At 43.9% G+C, this 20,638-nt stretch overlaps 1 protein-coding gene across 2 annotated transcripts; it reads right to left on the bottom strand.

Moving 5' to 3' along the window:
- Positions 1-765: 765 nt before the first annotated feature.
- pask (PAS domain containing serine/threonine kinase) lies at positions 766-19,945 on the bottom strand. 2 transcript variants are annotated; one of them, XM_080779334.1, is made up of 23 exons: positions 19,822-19,945; positions 19,255-19,373; positions 18,946-19,145; positions 18,312-18,526; positions 17,807-17,977; positions 15,607-15,744; positions 15,211-15,345; positions 13,760-13,934; positions 12,811-12,992; positions 12,172-12,268; positions 11,964-12,065; positions 11,334-11,514; positions 10,141-10,343; positions 9,281-9,389; positions 8,384-8,916; positions 7,921-8,057; positions 7,390-7,557; positions 7,141-7,266; positions 5,506-5,640; positions 3,248-3,447; positions 2,429-2,562; positions 1,873-2,031; positions 766-1,601 (listed from the first exon to the last, which is right to left on the bottom strand). In XM_080779334.1, the coding sequence occupies exons 3-23, from the start codon at positions 19,139-19,141 to the stop codon at positions 1,432-1,434; spliced, it is 3,666 nt and encodes a 1,221-aa protein (XP_080635460.1). In that variant the 5' UTR covers positions 19,142-19,145; positions 19,255-19,373; positions 19,822-19,945; the 3' UTR covers positions 766-1,431. The 2 variants fall into 2 exon arrangements, with proteins under 2 accessions (XP_080635460.1, XP_080635459.1); XM_080779333.1 differs by having other exon boundaries at positions 19,255-19,338.
- Between the last annotated feature and the right edge of the window lie 693 nt (positions 19,946-20,638).

Raw genomic sequence — 20,638 nt, 5'->3', positions numbered from 1 at the left:
AGCTGTTACAATGCTGCCCCCAGAATCACCACCTTGCTCGTTTGTCAGGTTACCAGTTACCTGACAAGTTGGTACAACAATTGAAATCAACTCTACATCATGGACCTACCATATGGTAGATCCTGATATATGGAGCTGACCGACACATCTACGTCTGATATCACATAATCCATAAGGTCATAGCTAAACAACTGACACATTCTAACATCACAGAACGGACCAGTTCAGCTCAGCGTCACAGAGGTGAGGTCACGAGTGGCCTCAAAAATCATGTTTGGGTCTTTACCGTGAATGTTGGGCACTGGCCTATTTGGAATGATGCAAGTTGGAAATGAATGCCCCACCCAGATATGACTCCAAATATGGAGTGTTGTGAGGTCAGAACAGGCCAGCTCCATGGACGCTGGGCAGGTGGCCCAAACGCCGGTCCAGAGCCCGGGCAAAAAGGGGTGGTTCTGCACAACTGTGGGTCCGACCGACTTGACACTGGAAGATGGTGGGGCAAATGGTTCTCTAGTAACGTGGATTACACACAGACGTACGTACAGACAGATACTTGGCTAATTCAACTACTGGTGTCCAAAACTTTAAATTATATTTTGAAATGGGAAAATATGAGTTAGAGCTCATCATTTTCCAACTTTTAGAGACACTTAAACGAGAGAATTTAGTTAAAATTGAAAAAATATTTATTTGTATATAGTAGAATAAATAGATAAAATATTGTAAATACATTTACAACTTTGACTAAGTTTAATAGACACAAATAAAACATTTAAAAAGCATTTTAAGTCAACTTCAAGCTAATTAAAGGGGGGGGGGGTATTTGGATGCAAGGGTAGATTCCACGTTAACATATTGACTCAACTTGCAAAAGCATGAAAAAAAGAATGCCGTCAACTTCAAATGTTGGCTGTAGTGTACATTAAGCTTCATCTTGGCCTTCTTTACGTTTGGCAACAAGTCCTGTAAAAATGCAGGCAGTTTGTCGTCGTCACATCTAAAAGATATGCCTGATGATTGATTTATACATTGCATTTATACGTTGCACGCCGATGTCGCATACTGAAAATAGCAAATCTACAAGCTTCACAATGCATCAAGCTGCGACTCATTGTAAACTTGCCATTACTTTACTTGCCATTTTCGGTGCACAACGGAGGCACAACTAAGCATAAATCACGCTATAGATAAATGCCAGTGGCTCATGACAACTGACACATTTCCCCTGTTGATGCGTGTTCATCTCGCCAAGACTTTGTACAACAAAAAGAAAATGTCGATTGGCTATTTTCGGCGAGTGACACCATCGTACGACAGGCTTCAATGCTGGATGGACGATTCAAACAAACTCAGTGCAAATGAATTTAAGGGAAACGAGGAGAAGATGCCATCACCACCGAATTTGATGTTTTTGTAATTCCAGTCACTTCAGTCATCACACAGGTATTTCCGGAGCTCAGTTTCCAGAGCCTCCATGGACATCTTCTCCTCCTCGTCTTGCTCATCATCATCGTCAGGAAGAGTCTCGTCACCGACGTCTGGAAACAGGCCCTGCCCCAGGGTTCCTTTACCGTGGACCTCTTGGTACTGCGGTGAATCTGTGTTGAGAAACAAAAGCTTAAACACAAAGAAACAAATTACACAGCTCATGCTGCTGCAGTATATGTGCATGGCACCAGCTTCAGGCCCAGGGTGCATGGTCTGAGCCGCACTCCGCTCTGAATGTTTTTTTTGTTTATGCCTCGATCACTCGTTATTGGACATAACATCCAATTAAGGATTTCTCTTTTAACAGAAGAAAAAACGGATTTAAAGTAGTTAAATCCTCGTTTGTGCAACCACTTGACTTGTGTTAACTGTACTACTCACCAACACCTGCGTGGCTCCGTCTGTCAGGGACCACCTCATTCCAGCTGTACTCTGCCAGGGAGATGGGCTGGCTGATCCAAGCCTGAAGCAGCAGCTGATCCAGAGTCATCCTCTGGCTGGGGTTGGCCTCCATCAGACCAGACAACACAATGTTCAACTCTGAGAGAATAGAGAAGGCAGAAAATACAGAGTAGTAGTTAGAAAAAATGTTGGAACAGAGAGGCTTTTTCTCAGTGGGCGTGAAGTAGTTACACTGCAATACCCAGTACCACCAGCACCACTTTGTTACTAGACTACTGAACAATAAGCACTCATGTCTCCAACACAGTACAAGTCTAAAAGTGGGCTCCACCCCTACCATATATGGATTGGTGTACATTAGCAAGATGTTGCTATACCTGTAGTGAAATGAGGACAGAACACAGTGCAACACTTTCCTATCCCCTACTTAAGCTTCACAGGACACATTATGAAATAACACATTAACAGCCCTCAGTGACAGAAAAAGCAACATGTTTTCGTACCAAAGTGGTTATTTATTTAGTAGAATTTGTACCTGCAGACACAGGGAACGGGGGCTTCATTTTAGCTAGCAGGATCTCTTGCACGCCACAGAAGGGGTTCTCACTGAACAGTAGGGTGAACAGCAACACCCCCAGAGACCACATCTCCAGCTGTGGACCCTCGTAGCTACACAGGAGAAATGCAAACAACTAATGGGTGAAAAACGCAAATGAATTACAGTGATTGAAAATAAGAAATGTGGTGACTGCAGGCCACAAGATAAGCACAGCTTGCTTTGGTTAAATAATTAAACACATCACCCACGTTGACTATTCAGCATCATATAAATCCTCTAAACGACATAAATATTGAATATTACTGGCAATTCTTACATTACTGCAAATATCTAGCAGGCATCTGCATAACTGTACTATTCCCCTGGCTCTTGTTTATAGTACCAATAAAAAGAGGTGCTCCGATCGATCGGCCACCGAAGGTGATCGGCCGGTTTTCACTAATGACTCAATCCGTGATCTATCTGGAGAAACCGATCTTTTATACTATTTAAGTGGTATAAAAGTCATTCAGATACAATATATAGTTTTGCATCTTTGTGACAGGCCTAAACATTCTCCCCTTTTTCCATAAATTGACCGAAAGATTTTATACTTTCAAATAAATAAAAAACTTAGCCAATCTAGGAACTCAACGTGTTGCATCACAAACTAGGTTGAAAGTGTTTACATTTTTGAGAATCTTCACCTACAGGTATACGACATGTCCACAATAACAATATGCAAAGGATAATTTGGTTACTGAAGATGTGTGTGTGTGTGTGTGTGTGTGTGTGTGTGTGTGTGTGTACACGCACGGGTTTCCTCGCAACACCTCCGGTGAGCAGTACTCTAGCGTGCCACAGAAGTTGTGGAACAGTTTCCCTGGAGCTAGCAGGGCAGCAGAGCCAAAATCGATCAGCTGGATGTGGAAGCACTTGTCAATGATGATGTTCTCATCTTTAATGTCCCTGTGAAGGATGTTCCTGTTCCTCAGGTGGAACACAGCAGCCACCACCTGGCCAGAGGGAATAAACAATCGTGAGATATGTATATTACAATTATGACACAATAATTACATCAGTGTTTGCAGAAAACCTGCCCAGTGCTCACCAACACCAATGTGTTTTCTAGAGCATAGACCTCCACAAAGGCTTGTCTATAAAACTATCCATTAAGCATGTTTTGGGTACTCAATAATATCTCAAACTTATGTAGTGCTTTTCTATTGCTTGTAAACGGAGCTCTTTACAAAGTTGTTTTTACAGGTGACTATTAAATAAACATTGTGATATAAGACTAGATATCTTCAGAGATCTTGCATATCGGAATACTGTTTTATGGCATAGGCGTTTGCTATTCCTGGTTTTAAAGGTTGCATTATAGTCATGCATTATGTCATTTTCTGAAGTTATTGCTGTTACATTAATTGTATTTACCCACTTAATTATATAAGTACAAATCACCTGCGTCATACTAGTGTCATGTCCAGGGAGTGTAATTGTACAGGTATTTATCACCTGCGTCATACTAGCGTCATGTCCAGGGAGTGTAATTGTACAGATACATATCACCTGCGTCATACTAGTGTCATGTCCAGGGAGTGTAATTGTACATCAAGCTGGGATGGAGCAGCCTATACACGCAGGGACTACAAATTTCATGCCCCCAAATGAGACAGCGGCCCCACTTCTGGTCCGTTAGAACGGTGTACTGCAGGCCAGCCCATAGAAGTCCATTGAAATTCAACTGTAGTTAGCCTACTTTTATATAAATAATACCAAATTAACCGAAGACTGTATTGATTTGAATAAAAAGTTTCCAAATGTATGAAGTGTCTTTGTCAACATATATTGTTGTTTTCTCAATAGAGGATCTATTTCACATTTAATTTACCGGTTGAATAAGTTACCCATAATGTTAAAGATATAACAGAGAACCTGTCCCTTTTAAGGACGTCACTGCCTTTACGAGGCAACGAGCGCCGACTTTGAAGAGTGGAATTCTCAATAATACATCCCGATCCCGACTGACTTTGTTCAGTCTATATTTTGAAGATGTCACAGGTTTACTGATATGTTCTACCTACCTCGGAGCTTTGACGGTGTGTTAGCCCAGCTAAAAGGAGGAGTGACATATCCTGACATTTTCAACTACCTAGTGAATTCCCCAGATGAGTATCAATAATTAGTCTTGTAAGTCTGTTTGGATAATTTTCCACAAATACATACAGTAGCATATAAAACGAAATACAACAAATATATCTGGGTATTGAAAACCTCAAGGGATGTGACCGTGACGTATATACCGTGCGACCACTTTGACTTGAGATTTACAATGCTAGCACTTTTCACAAACTGATGGGAGTATATTATAGTACATTGTGGGTTGTATATTGAGATTGCAGGCATGTGACATTGAAAAGGACAAATCAAATATATGGGACACTTTATTGGAACACAAATAAAAAATCGCTACAGCCTCAGTAATGAACCAGTGAAATTAGGGTATTTTATGCCTCTCATAGAGATTGCATTGGCAGCTGCAGTACACCGTTGAAACGGACCAGAAGTGGGGCAGCTGTCTCATTTGGGGGGCGTGAAATTTGTAGTCCCCATGTGTCTCTATGGGCCTCATGGCTTGGCAAGGTTTACTTACTTATATCACTTGATTTTTGTTTGCTTTTTGCAAGAGAGATAGTTTTATGTGAGTAGCTAGCAAAAACAATAAATAAAAGTAGACCTACCAAGTTCCTTGATATTCCATGACTTGCACAACAAATTGACTAAATTCCCTGCCTTAACCTTTCTGGAATAGACTTAAGAATTCCTCTGCATTTCAGAAATGGGAATTGGGTCTAGCCTCGCATAGCCAGCCTTTTCAATGCATATTGCCCCAGGCAGATTAAGGGCAGATTCACACTATGGTCCCAGGTGCGCACTCGGGGACCACTTGGCAGATGTTGTAGAGTGACTGCTGTGTACTGCTGCGTACTGAGAGATTTCAGAGACCAATATCCACACAGTGATATTAGTATCGCTATGCAAGGCTAAATTGGGTCAACATCTCCTTGTACCTGTCTGAAGATGTAGCTGGCCAGGGGCTCATCTAGCCTTGGCTGCTTATCTATGAACTCAAAGAGGTCCAGACCTTCTCCGTGTTTCTCCATCACCATCTGGAAGTAGCAGCCATTCTCAAACACCTCCAGCACCTGGTGACATGGAGAGTTGGAGACATGCATGCAAAGAACTTCAATCCACTTAGTCAGAATTCTCTTTATTTTTCAGCGTGTGGGTTTCTTTTTCATGTGCCAACGTAAAGATGTGCCAGACTGCCAGATGCACATCTTAACATTGTATCAAGGCTCTTTTAAAATCACGGACTGTACATAAGTGATTTGCAATATTCCAGAAATTAAACCATTAAATGGAAATTAAAAAGTCTAGCTAGGATGAATCCATGAGTCACTCTCTCCAGATTGTGGACTGAGAGAAAGTACTTTAATAAGACTAAGGTCACATTCCCACCTAATACTTCGGTAGACTCGATGCGTATGGGAGGAGAAATTGGGATTCTTGCATATTTAATTTGCTGCGGTTTGCCTTCACACTGTCATCCGCAGCAATTGGAAATGCAGCAGGGGGGACCTTTATCAATGTGTTCCACTCATAAACTAGCCTACACAGTGAAATCTATGGTGATCAAATTATACTCATAACGTGCATGTATGACGTGCCGTCTGGGACTGGACTGGACCCCCCCCCCCTCTCTCTCACTATACACATGCAGCCACGCACTGTTCTTTTGGGCATGGAGGCACAGCGCTGAGCACACTGATATAACAGACAGCAGCGCAAAATGTTTACAAGTTTATCGAGATGAAAGTCCCTACTCCCCAGTCCCCACACAGTGACAGCACTCCATGTTTACGGCACGCACGCACAGACAGACAGAATATTCTGTAGGCTATAATACACTGCAGTGTTTTTATGTGTTTTCTTAAGCAATTTATTAATGTACTCGTCCTCATTTCGATCAGGGCTTCAGTCTCCTCATTCGACCACGTCTATCCACGGTAACGGGACATCTTTGCGCTGCGTAAAATATGCCTTCTCCGTCTCCAACTGTGTTCAGCTCCTCACCCGCCACAAACAATATTGTTTGCTTAATTTCCTTTATTTACTGCGGATTGCATTCAAACCTGCACCGAATCGTAATCAAGTGCGATTGGAAGCGAAGCGAAACCCCCGTTTTTGCTTGGAGTAAAATGCGGTTCTTTGACACGCATTAGGATTCGAATGAGCCTTCACACCTGCCAAACGAAGTGCACTTTCTGAAAATGCGCAGCAGGATTAATTTTAATCGCAGCAAAGCTCTCTGGTGTGAATGTGACCTTCATTAAGATATAGTTTATTGTACCACTAAGACAACATATAGTTTATTGTACCACAAGGGAAATTTGTATTGGGCTCCAAGCCATTGCATTACACAATACAGAGCTACCAACCTGCACACATTTTGTGTACCAACCACGCAATTCTAGGTGTCTATAAGCCTAGAATTGCGTGGTTGGTACACAAAATGTGTGCAGGTTGGTAGCTCTGCACAATACACTTGTCAACAAGATCACAATGTACATGCATAAACAGGCAACGCTCATCGTTTATAAACCGTAACTCCCAATGGAAATTGGAACAGATCAAATGGTTACCTTGACAACGTTGTGGTGCTGTACTCGTGTCAGTATAGCGATCTCTTGGCTGACACGTCCTAGCATGGGGTCATCCACCCAGCAGTCATCAACTATACTGGCCTTCCTGATGAACTTCACCACCACCTAAAAACGGGATATAGCGTCCTCATGAAGTCAAGTTAACAAACGTTCCACATACTCACGTTATTTTTCAGTAGCTGGTACAGTAGCTCTTCTTACCACTAAACGGTATCGTGCAGTAATTACCTCTAGTCCGTCATAGCGCCTCAATGCCTTCCAGACAAAACCAAAGGCTCCTTTACCAACTGCTTTCAGAGGCTGGTACTCTTCTTCAAACTGGCCGTCCCAGGCTCTGGACTGGTCCAGATCCAGGGTTGAGCGCAGAGCCTCCCCGTTGCTGGGCTCACCAATCCTCTGCAATGTCAAAATGTGAATCTAAATTAGAATAACGTGGCTCCTACTGTATGTGGAACAAGGGTTTCATGTGCACACCTGTGATGTCGGTTATCTACTACGATAGTCATTTAAGACATGTTCATATGATGTCCCGAAGACCCGAAAGTTGCGTTTCAGCCTGAGCAGAACGTCTATGTACGAAGAATGTGGTGGGTTTTCAAGATTAACTCCAGACACACAGACAAACACTTCTTCTTAGCAGAGCCACTCCATAAAAAAGGGTTAAAGAGATTAGGAAATATGCATACATTTCTATGCTTGGTATATAGACAGAGCAGGGCTTCTTATCAAACTAAGCCACTATTGATGCCCAACACCAACCTCTCCTAGACTTGCCGCGGATACGTCATGCAGAGAGGTCCGCACCAGTGACCCCCTCTGGTCTGGCCTGCTCAACCATACGCAGAATGCAGAGGTGCCGTCAAGGAGGTCGGCCCGGAGTACGTCACACAGCACGTCTGAAGACCGCACACGATACATGAGGTCAGAGTTTCCCTTTTAAAATAATAAAAATCACATCTAGGGCTGCAACTAAGTACCAATTATCTTCTTAATAGTCTCGTGAAAATAACCGATGTACAAGCTCAAGCTGTGAACTTGTAGATCAGTTTATTTTTCAACCTTTCGCCTATGACAGTCCCAAAATAGGTATAGATCGATGTTTAATCCATCCATTATTTGAATAAATGATTGATTACATAAAATAGTTTGATTAACTGTTTCAGCCTTAATCACGTCAATGACAATGTCATTGACAGATGCTGCCTGCTGCAGTAGAACAGACCTATTCTGGTGCCATCCCTGTGGTATGCATTTCCATCAAATCGGCCCTCCTGAATCCGCTTATCCTCTGATGACGAGACGCTTCCCTTTTGTTTCTTTGGCGTGGACGTGGCAGGAGTTTCTGTCAGGACCTGCTGGCCGATGTCCACCGGCGCGCGCGGCATCTCGTAGTGCTGCCCGTGGTGAATTGACGAGATAGCTCCCCACTGTCCCTTCTCCCCCTCTTGCTCCTGTAATGGAACACAAGTCGTGGTTTCTGCCGGAGCGTTCCGGACAGGCTCTGCCTCTGGGACGGAATAGAGCAGGGAGGGGGTTCGTAAGAGCTCCGTGGTGTTGCAGGACGCCAGAGAGCGCTCGCCGTCATATCTGGCCTCCGCTCCTCCAGCGCCATTGGGCAGCTCCACGCTGCCACTCAGGTCCAGGTCAGCCATGGCTCGGGTCACCAGGTCACCGTTGGTGTTGAGGTCCAAGAAGCAGCTGGTGGAGTAGTCCCGGCCGTGACCGGCAAACTTTTCACAAAAGCCTGAGGAAGACCTGGGAGAACAGTCCACAGATTATACTGGGGAACGAACAATGAAGTAGGGGTGCAACAGTTAAATACTTATTAATTACCGGTAGCTATCAAACAATTATATAGCCAAATATTCCAATATTGAATAATAATATTGGAATATAGCAGATTTACAAACTAGAGACGAGCTAGCATATTTTCCATTTTAACATTTTTTGCATGACACTATTGTGCAACAAAGTGGGGGGCTCATAATTCAATCAAAAACGTTATTGTCCCAGTGAAGAGGGACAAGGTGCCAAGCCCGAAGCCCGGAACCACACCACTGCTAACTGGCTGAACTATGGGGACAGCCATTTAAATGTTCAACCAAATGTTCAAACTCACCTGCTCTCCATGGAGATGACTTCAAAGCTGGAGAGGTCAGCTTGGTGCTCGTCTTTGCCAGGGCAGGTAGATGTACCACCTGGCTTAGTCTGGCCACGTCCAACCAGGTCTGAAGGAGAACAAAAACATTATACTGTACTTGGTCAAAAGGAAAACACCCCACATGCTTTCATGATCCCAGAATTTCCTGAATAGGGCCCAACCAAGTTGGCTGATATTGGCCTACCACAGATGCAGTATATTGGTACCTGCATATACGTTGTCCAATATGCACGGATATGAAAGCCTATTTTCACAGAACATGATGCAGAAAAAATACTTGGCATTATATATATTTAAAAAAGTCAATTAGTATTTGTATTTATAAAAGATAATACATTCCCAGCTCCACGTAAATTGAAGAAGATACTATCAACTTTGTGACATAACGTCAAAAGCATGAGTTCGTAATCATATTCTTCGTCAACATTTTAAAAGCTGAATGGAAGCAAAATGTTGGGATGTAAAATTAAATGCGTTTTGAGGTTTGGGGGATAGTGGATACAACCTCCCTGGATTTTGTTCAGATTCCTTATATCAAAAGGCTAGTGACCAGTGCGTAGGGCAATAGAGCATAATATTAAAAAGGGTATCTTTGAAAAACGAAGAGGTCCGCACACTGTCAGACACTTGACAAAAAAAAATGTCTTTATTCAAATTCCTTGAACAAAACGAACAATACCCCAATTGTTTTAATAAACATTTTGTAATACAGTTTGTTCAATTAATTGGAATTACATAATAATCCATTTAAAGTGCTTAACTCTACTTCCGGTTTGTCAGACAATTCCTATCTGGAAAACCTTCAACCATAGTCATACCTGGAATATCCTGAAGAGGGTGATTTCTCGGAGCTGTGTTGCAGGGCTGTTGTTCTGGAGGATTCAGGCAGAGGGCCAGATCTCCCTCTGGTGGCTCTACCATGTAGAAAGTCTCTAAAAGGGCCTGAGTGGAGTCTCCATCTTCCAGCTGCCAGGTAGACATGTTGCCTGCTCCCTCCACTAGCTCTGCAGTGTCATCAGCCCTGGAAGAATAAAATCACATTTAGTATGCTTTCAAATCACGACACTTCCCAATGATGAATACATAGGCCACCGATTTATTACTCACAGATAAACTGTGTGAAATATAATTATTGACATAATGGCATTTAATTTGATAATTACAGCCAATAATATGGCACTTTATAAGTACCGATATACTTGAAAAAGACACGTTGTATAGACCGATTCACAGAGGGGTGCCCTGGGCGCGGCCATTACTGAGGTGTAATCCATGGAGCAGGTGCTCCGTAGGCCAGGTGTAGCTAATCAGTGCTGTTGCGCTTAATGGTACACCTCAGTAATGGCCGCACCCAGGAAACCCTCTGTGAATCGGTCAATACCTGTGCACTTTTGTCGCAAATAAATATTCTTTGGAGCATTCTGATTCAAAAGTGAGTTGTAGCCCCTGCTTTGTTCTACAGACAGAGAGGAACACCAACAGACAGGGCAGAAACATCTGGAAACGCAATCAAAAACACATTATCTATGTCCCTAAACCTGGCGGATTAGCCATACCCTAAAGTGTAGTTACTGCAGTATAGCACATCCAAAAAATATATATAAAAATAAAATGTATTATTTATTTTGCCCCCTTTATTTTATGCTACTAATAAATAGTATCATTCTGAGTCCATCCCTAGTTAACAACTAGCCTTGCCTAGCCATGAGGCCCATAGGGCAGGAGCCTAGCTCCCGTTTCTGTAGCTTGAGGCAGCTTGATGTACAAGTACACCCCCTGGACATGATGTACAAGTACACTCCGTGGACATGACACTAGTATGTCTCTTGACCCCAATCCAACCCTTGATGCCGAGTGCCAAGCAGGAAGGCACTGAGTCTTTGGTATGACCCCGGCCAGGGATGGAACTCCGACCCCCCAGTCTCAGGGGGGCCAGTCACTAACCACAAGGCCACCGAGCTGGTGTATAGGAGTGTAGTAGATGAATAAGCGCATATTGACCACTACTTACATAGCGACGGGTGAGGAGGCAACAGCAGGTGGGTACAGGGTGGACGGAGCACTGCTCTGTACCTCCAGCCTGGAGCTGGTTCCAGTGAAGATCTTGCCTCGTCCTTTAGAGGTTCTGTCCAGCCCTGCCTGCTGCACCATGGCCATGTCTCCAGCTACCAGTGAGGAATACTCTGGAAAATCTGGAGGAAGAGGTTCAAACCCATCAACAGTACAAATAGGACAAATACAGCCTATAAAGACACTGAAATCAGAGCGGAATTGCTAGTTCAGATTATATTTTCATAAAGATTACATACATTTAATGTAAATTCGTACCAACGTGGCAATATAAGTTAATAAACAAAATCACTATATCTGTGGGTTGATTATGTCTTACTGTCCAGGATTTAGTTTGGGTGGCCTTAGCTATGGGTATACACTAGACAGCCTACCATGGAAGCAGAAGGCGTCCAATGTTCGATTCCCAGCCCCAGTAATGAGTTTGAGTCCCATACTGTCCCTCCCCTTCTGCGGTCACTTGAGAAGCACTCAGCTGGGTGAAGCCGAACACTGAATTTCCCCCGTGGGATGACATTTTTATTTTACTAGAACAATTCGACATTAGAGCCTATAACACGTGTAAGCAGACCTCTCCTCTCTTGGGGCTTGTCTCTCTCTGGGAGTGTGTGACTGGGATGGCTGATGGGGCTTCCAGCAGCCGTGTCAGGACCACCTGGAAATCTGCAGGAGTCTGAGAAAGAAATCCAGTCAGCACTACCTTTTCCCTTTCAGGCGAAATAACTGCAATTCCAACAGTGAAACACCAGCAGAACGTCTCCAATATGAAACATACTGACCTGTAATGCCCTCCAATCCAGGAGAGGGAAGGGGGCTGCCACTTCTTTCCAAGTCACACATTGGTGTATAAAAACCAGGCATCAGGAAAGTGACTGACTGAGGACACAAGCAGGGAGTAATCAGGATTCCAGCTGAGACTGACTGGATGTGTTGTGACAGACACACAACCATCCAAAAAGGAATAGTTGCCACATCATTATTTGTACAGACAGTCAGAAGCACTTCCATCACCGATAGTGTTTTGACATAATACCTTTGTCTACAGAACTTTTCCACCTCAAACAATATGAATTTGTATCAAAGCTCCATTTCCATTGAGCCGTTATAAAGTGAATAATTGGTCACTCTAAAGTGACCTATTAAGTGCGTTTTCATATTGACCCGTTGATATAAGATTATTGATAATTCAGTTATTGGTTCTAAATATCGGTTTTGATATATTTTGGTCAATTGCCCAGCCCTACTATGGCTCTGGGCATTTACTATACTCTACCCAGGAGCTCACTGAAGCGTCCTGTGGCCATGGCAACAGTGAGAGCCGCTAGACACTTCAGGGAGGTATGAGCCAAGTAGCTTATAGCCTGTGAAACATTCCAAATGACATCAATGAACCAACAGATATTCTGCTCTCAGCCAACCTTTCCCAGCAGCTCCTCCTTGCTGTAGCCAAACAGGCTGAGAGCCAAGTGGTCGTGGATGCTATGAATGGAGCCGTCAGGGTGGAGGGTGAGGAGGCCACACAGAGGAGCAAAGACCCACACTGTACCCGAATACACCAGAGCAGAGCCTGAAGAGAGCAGGACGCTGTCCTCTTTGACTTCTGAGACACACACACACACACACACACACACACACACACACACACACACAGTGGACATTTTGCTCCTACGTCACAACTGACAGGGATGGAGTTTCCCTCAGTGACCGAGTGATTTGACATGACGATATTGCAAAATTATTACTTTCATATACAGAAGCTAACAAAGTAAGTAAGGTAACAAAGCTCAAAACATACCCTATTTTTCCAGCTGTTTGCACAATATTTGAATTTAAAATAAAATGGCAACTTATTAGAACCTTCATCAGCGATGGCTTCGGCAGCAACTAGAAATTAGCTTTATACAATACTCTAGGGGTGCCTCAACTGATCGTCAGCAATGGGCCGATATTCTAATCTGTATACAAGATTGGGGAATTCTGATAATAGTTTCTAGTCAGATTTTCTAACAAACGCTCTCTGGTCAATGTACTGTAGCAATAGAACTCATGCCATGTGCGTTTGTTAACATAATGAAAACATAGGCCAACCTATTGAAGGAGAAATAAAATAAAAGATACAAGGATGAACATGGAATGGGAAACTGAATCTACTGATACAATAGGCTACAAATCAGCCTTTAGATTGGGGTAACCACCTATCCATCTCGCCAAATCATGTTGCGCTACTTAGGACTCACATAGTTCGTTTTGTTTACATAATGATCAAGTCAATATTTTGGAAAAGATTTAATGTGGATATGTTTTCAAAATGTATACTGCTACAGCTGCTGGTATTAGGAAAAACAACCCATAGATATCAGATCTTACCAGAGGACATAGGAGTCTCATCTAAGACAGGAGTCTCGTCTAAGTATGAGCAGCTTGTCCCGTTGTTCACCTGCTGCTGAGACCTCCCACAAACTACTGCCCCCTGTAGTTTGATACACAGAGGGTTCAAGGCATCTCCTCTGCCTTGACTGTGCACTTTCTGAACCCGTAGCATCTAGTAGGAAGGGCAGCCGAGATCGAGGTGAACAGAGAAAACAGAGGAATAGTGGATACTTAAATAAGCTTTGAAAGTCTGTAGTGTAATCGGCATACAAATGTGTAGTGTGTGTAGTAATGAAAGGTTTCAGGAGAATATCATAAATGGGAATATGTGAACATTAGGCTCGACAACTACTGCTGCTGAAAGGTACAGGGCTACAGGAAGTTCCAGTAGCTAGGCTGGACAACCCTGTACTTCAGGGTTCCCCAATAGGCGACCCGCGCGCACCCTTGTGAACTGCATATATGGAGCTGGCCTGTTCTGACACAATGATGGTTCTTTTTTTTTTATAATATATTTTTTATCCCACGATTTTGTAACCCATTTTTCACCCCTGTGCCAATCATCTACTGTGATCCTGGGCTCTACACACCCTCGGCCAACCTGGGGAGAGCAACGGACTTAACTCATGCTCCCTTCATGCCTGAGTGTCCAAGTTGCTCCTTTACACCTGACAGGGGGGAGTTTCCCTGGTTGGACGTAGCGCGTGGAAGGAACACGTTATTCCAACCAGTTCCTTTCCCCTCCATCAGGCGCCCTGGCTGGCCAGGGGGAGGCAGTTTAGAGACCAGGATTACTGCATGTTTTTGTGAGGGTACCTACCCTAGGGGACACGGGGAGAACATGCAAACTCCACACAGAAAGGCCCTTTCACCAACCCCGCCTTCGGGTATGGGCACTGATGACGCGGAGGAGGAAACACGCCGCCAGCACCCACAGTGCCCCCACAATGATGGTTCTGACATCTGCATAATTATACTCCATATTTGGGCATGCCTGACAAATAACGCCATATATGGGCATAAAAGGGACACAGACATAACTAGAACTACTTGCGTGTTGCACCAAAGTAGACCATAAATAGCCTACTAGTGTGCAAGCAGAGCGCGCAAGTACTGTCGACCGCTACGAACTTTAAAATCTCAGCCCCTCTGTGAAATAACGGTTTCAATATTGAATTATTAGGTTTAGCAATTTTCTACGTACCTAGTTTTTGGAGGTCAAAAAAAATTGTATTTTGAAGTATGGTAAAAGCTTCTATCTATAAAAGAAATACAGTCCCATCGATTTAGAAGAAAATAAAACATGGATATCAGATGAATTTCCAACTTGCATCGTTCCAAGTAGGCCAGTGTAAAACGGACAGCACTCCAGTATAAATAAAATTGGGAATGAGGTTAGGGGAACATTGGGAAGGCGTAATGGTTTCAGTTGTGTGAGGTGTGCTTACTTTGGGCATGGCGTGGCTGTGAAGGTGGATTTGTAAGGAGGGCATTAGCACCAGAATAGAAACTCCTTTTAACTCCTCGGCATGAAGGTATCCATGGAGATTGGCAAACGCAGTGTCGCAGGTGAGAATACTTCCCTGGAAACGACAAGAGAAGAAACCTTGGGTGTTACAATAGAGCTGTGAGATAAAAAATACTGTGCAGGGTGACCGCATGTGCATTTTCCACCAAGTTAAATTGATGACATCTAACACAGATTAGAATGACATAAGAGTCCAAAATGAGTTAAATTTCATCAGTAAAATAAACATGAATGGCGGACTGTGAACTAATGCATATCAAACTGGGGTTCTGTGGAAAAAAAGGCTGAGAACACGGCTAGAACGCTGTCTACTTACATCTTGTGAAAAGGAGACATAAGCAGAAACTCTCTCCACGTGTTCCATGACGACAAGGCAGTGTTGTGCCCCATTCTCTGATGGCCTGCAGCTCCAAACTGATAACGGCATCTCTCCAGAAACAGTCGCAGCATCCAGCTACATGGGAACATAGAACACCATCTAATTCTGCCCGAACGTGACCCTGCCGGACGTGTATGCTAATTAGTCGGGCCGGCCCTCGGGTTCCATGATAAAAATTATTATATATATCATACTAAAATTCAGCAAATGTCTGTCTGTCTGTCTGAATGTCCCTGACAGCACTTTCTCTCAACCTTGCCTGGCCCAATCACTCCCACTTTTCACACACAGGCATGGACCATAATTATATGGAGGTCTTCCTGGAGCCCTTTTTCCACTTTCACACATTACTGATTTATAATGAATTTATTAGTGGATTAAAAAATGCAAAAATGGCTCTTGCACTGTCAATATCACATGAATATGAATGCAAAGTAGCGGTCCATGTGTGGACAGGCTACCTGTCGCCGTTGTGCATGGTGAGATGTGTGCAAACCGTGTAGTTTATCAGGAGAAGAATACCAAAGGATGCAACATTAATTTATTAGTGAATTCACCTCGCACCCTCACACACCTGCGTCCCTTGGCGACACCTGCATCACAGGCCACCGTTCTCACCGTTACCCCACTGGCATGCTTCCTCTAGCTAGCGCTGCAACACAACAAATTGTGCCCTATACAATTTGGCGCCGCTGACTGTGTGTGTGCGTGTTGCATCGTTTGGTAGTCTTCTCCTGATAAACTACACGGTTTGCACACATCTCACCATGCACCGCGGCGACAGGTAGCCTGTCCACACATGGACCGCTACTTTGCATTCATATTCATGTCATATTTACAGTACTACGGCCTTCACAGTGTGTGTGTGTGTGTGTGTGTGTGTGTGTGTGTGTGTGTGTGTGTGTGCCAGGAGGCGGTGTGTGTGTGTGTGTGTGTGTGTGTGCGCGCGCGCACAAAGTGACCTCACAATCTCCGATCATCTTAATATATTTATATACGCTCCAAAAAGCGTTCATATTTTGCGGGACAGACGGATGAGGAGCAGAAATGAAGTGCCAGCATATCGATCCATTTATCACCACGGAGAGCGCCCTGGATGAGGAGATACGACTCATTCATGGGAGTCAATGACAAGCTAATAGTTGCACAGAGCGTTAGCATACGGCAAGCGAAAAGCGAAATGCCAAAAAAACAAATAGGAATCATTCTGAATATTCTTATCTCGCCCCGTGTCGTTTGGACGTCGCTAGGACGTCCACAGACGAACGCACCTCTCGGTTCCAATCCTTATGACGTTTCCAGACGATTTATGTACTAAATGTGCACGCGCGTGTGAGAGGCACGCTAAACTGTCAACACTTCTACAATAAGCAACAATATAGCTGACTGTCAAACATCATTGTCCAATGTTCTTTCAGAGCAGTGGTTCTCAAACATTATGCATACAGTATACACAGCACATAACCCAAAGTCTGCAAATACTTTGAGTGTGCATATCCCCGGGTATGGACTAGTATACACAATTACACACACACACACACATATATACATACATACACACACGCATGGGTATATGTGGCACTATAGAAAGGGCCCAGGGCTCTATACTAGGGCCGTTAATAGTTGTGAGTTTGTAGATCATCTGCTATTAGAAGTTACTTAGAACCACTTTGATATTTCTGTGTGGAGTTTGCATGTTCTCCCCGTGTCCCCTAGGGTAGATACCCTCACAAAAACATGCAGTAATCCTGGTCTCTAAACTGCCTCCCCCTGGCCAGCCGGGGCGCCTGATGGAGGAACTGGTTGGAATAACGTGTTCCTTCCACGCACTACGTCCAACCAGGGAAACTCCCCCCTGTCAGGTGTAAAGGAGCAACTTGGACACTCAGGCATGAAGGGAGCATGAGTTAAGTCCGTTGCTCTCCCCAGGTTGGCGGAGGGTGTGTAGAGCCCAGGATCACAGTAGATGATTGGCACAGGGGTGAAAAATGGGTTACAAAATCGTGGGATAAAAAATATATTGGAATAGAACCACTTTGATAGTGACTATCAAAGTGGTTGGTGATATCCAAATGATACATTTGGGGGAGATAAACATAAGAGCTCAACGAACGGCACAAAGCATACAAAATCATACCACTTTTCCAGACACGTGTACAATAGTCCCGTCTGTCTGCAGGCACGCTTCTGCCAAAGCTTCTTCCGGGAACTGGTTGGTTTTCTTCAAAACACAGGGAAGTGTTTTTCCAAACAACTCATCAGCAGAGCACTCAAACAGCTTGCAGGCCTGCTCATTAGCATCCACAATCTGTGAAAAAATAAGAGAAAAACACTGATAATTGTACAAATTCAAGAATCAACAGGGGTTTGTTTGTCATACAGGTACCGTACAAGCAGCTAAATGCCGTTTCCGCAACAATAATAATACTACTGATGTAACGCACCAAAATTTAAAACAAGAAAATCATAGATAAGATTGAAACAAATAAAAACTGTTAAAAGTACTTGGAGAATAGCCGGTACGAACATTGACAGTGTGTTTCCTCATAGAGATTTGATAGTTACAGTAGTTACAATACCGCATGTCATGATGACTGAATAGAAGCACAGTGAAGCCCCGTATACAAGCACACACGCATTACCTCTTTGGTTTCAAGGTCTACAGTCAGGATGGCCGTTTTTGGGTTGAGCACAGATGGGAGTGCAATATTCCCAGAGGTCAGCCGGCTGAACAGGCTTTCCTCCGTCTCTGAGGGGGTGGGCGGACGAGGCAGGGATGCAGTGTGCGAGGCTGGATGGAGGCTGGACATTTGGATGTTTCGTGCCGCTACGGAACTGTATGTGTCCAAATGATCACCTGTTGAGACAATTTGGTGGCATCATCTGGCAACACACACACACACAAAGTATAATATCCTCAGAGATTATTAATATCTAGCCATTTTTACACTATCCTAGAGCAGTGGTTGTTAGGGTCCTTGAAGGGATTCCAGGGGGTCTCCAGCAAAATTATTGATAGTTAAGAGGAACCAAATGGACCCTTATGGGGCTGTACCTCAGAGTTATACAGGACTGTGCCTTTGTGTCCATTTGTGGACACTGATTTAAATTAAACACAGGATTCTTATACTGGGCAGTAGTTCACTCGTACAAATTTATTTGAGACAAAATGCTGATATACTAACCAGACAGTGGTTTATGTTAGCCTGGTAAACCATCCCGGTGTGAATTCCACAATTGTTTATTTATTTATGTAGCACTTGACTTTACACTGACCTGCTATGAGGCCAGAATAAGATCCCAACGCCAGAGGGTCTTTCCTATGGACGGGACGTGGACGTCGAGCGCAGGGATACGATTTATTCAGGTCAAAGTCATCTTCAAGAAGGAACTGGGAGGAGAGGTCATGGACCATACAGACCGTGTCTCTGCCGTCCATCCGCCACCTGCCCTCTTCTCCAAAACGAGACATTGTTCTGCCACATAATTATTATTATTAACAGATGAAAAATTATGCATGAGATAGACATTAAGTTATGTTAATCAATCAGTGTATTTGGTATGTTAATGAAATATAACCAATACATCAGCAGTGGTTGGAGGTCAGTGACTCCCAGGTTTTGTCAGTGGTTCTCAAAGTGGGGTCCGGGGACACAGGGGGCAGGGGTCCTTGAGGAGATTCCAGGAGTCAATTATTTATACATCTGCAATTTGAAAATAGCTGAAGCAGATGTGCAATTTTCAAGTCTTGAACCAATGTGGAAAAAATATATAGGTTATATATGGGGGTCCGCGGCCAAATACATATAAATGGTGGGGTCCTTGACGTTTGAGAACCACTGGATGGGGGCACTTGTTGACAAGACAGTACTGCCTCTACACGTTCCCTGCAGGGGTTCCATAGCATCTTGTTTTGTAATATGTAACTTTACGTCAAGTACTATAACGTTAGAAGTAGAACAAGTAACGCGAACGAAAATAAAAGCCTGGGTACCGAGCCTACAAACCTAGTTTATTTGCCATGTACACGAATATCCTTCTCGACGCTCCATGTTTGTTTGACGTCTCTCCAGCAACAGGCGGTTGTGTTGTTACTATATTTGTAATTGAATAGGAGGCAGAGCCATTCAACCAGACAGTAACTTGACTTACCGAAACGTTCAATAAAAAGTCTGACGTCTTCTTAAGTTCTTTTCAACAGTGCAGGTAAACAAATATTATTTCAATTCGTCCTGAAGCAGCAGCAACTTTTGTGTTTGTAATGTGTACAGCGCGGTTTTCAAGCGCGAGTGAAAAACCTTCGAGGAAGCTGCAGGAACCAATCAAAAAGTCGGGTTTGAGGAGCTTCCTGTAAATTGTCCAATGAACGATTATTTTAGGATGACGTGCAGAAGGAGGCGCAGTTCAATCTGGAGTCAAGCCCTGAGTCGAAACAATGAGGCATGTTGATTTTACATCTGCCCTCTCCTCCCTTTTTGAGTGGCGCAGACACTCCATTGCGTGGCTGTGTGTGTGTGTGTGTGTGTGTGTGTGTGTGTGTGTGTGTGTGTGTGTGTGTGTGCGTGCGTGCGTGCGTGCGTGCGTGTGTGTGTGTGTGTGTGTGTGTGTGTGTGTGTGTGTGTGTGTGTGTGTGTGTGTGTGTGTGCGTGTGTGCGTGTGTGCGTACGTGTCCGACCCTATACTCTAAGGTCCGACCCAGTGTCTGTCCGTCTGGCTGAGCACGAAAATCTGCCTGAAACAACTCACTAATACGCCTGGATGGCACTGTTTAGCAGTGTCACACACACACGCCAGATTTGTACCTTTTTGTAGTACTCGGATGAGTCGGATCGGGATCACCCCTCTTCTTTCTCAGTGGGACTGCCACAATAACAGTCTAATAATGTATAACTTTGTATTGGGTCTGCTGACAAGTAGGCCTATATCAGATTGAACTTGATCTTATGGGCGCGTTCGGAAATAGCGCACT

Source organism: Protomyctophum bolini (assembly GCF_963924005.1).
Source record: "Protomyctophum bolini genome assembly, chromosome: 12".
Taxonomy (NCBI): Eukaryota; Metazoa; Chordata; class Actinopteri; order Myctophiformes; family Myctophidae; genus Protomyctophum; species Protomyctophum bolini.
This window is presented reverse-complemented; position numbering and strand designations above follow the sequence as displayed.

Bases quoted from the DNA above. Each gene is read 5' to 3' on its own strand.
- pask (XM_080779334.1), bottom strand. From the start codon at position 19,141: ATGTCTCGTTTTGGAGAAGAGGGCAGGTGGCGGATGGACGGCAGAGAC. The intron at 10,344-11,333 runs GTAAGTAGTGGT...TTATTCTTCCAG, and splicing joins GCCTCCTCACCCGTCGCTAT to GGCTGATGACACTGCAGAGC. The intron at 5,641-7,140 runs GTAACCATTTGA...CCATGTCACCAG, and splicing joins AGCACCACAACGTTGTCAAG to GTGCTGGAGGTGTTTGAGAA.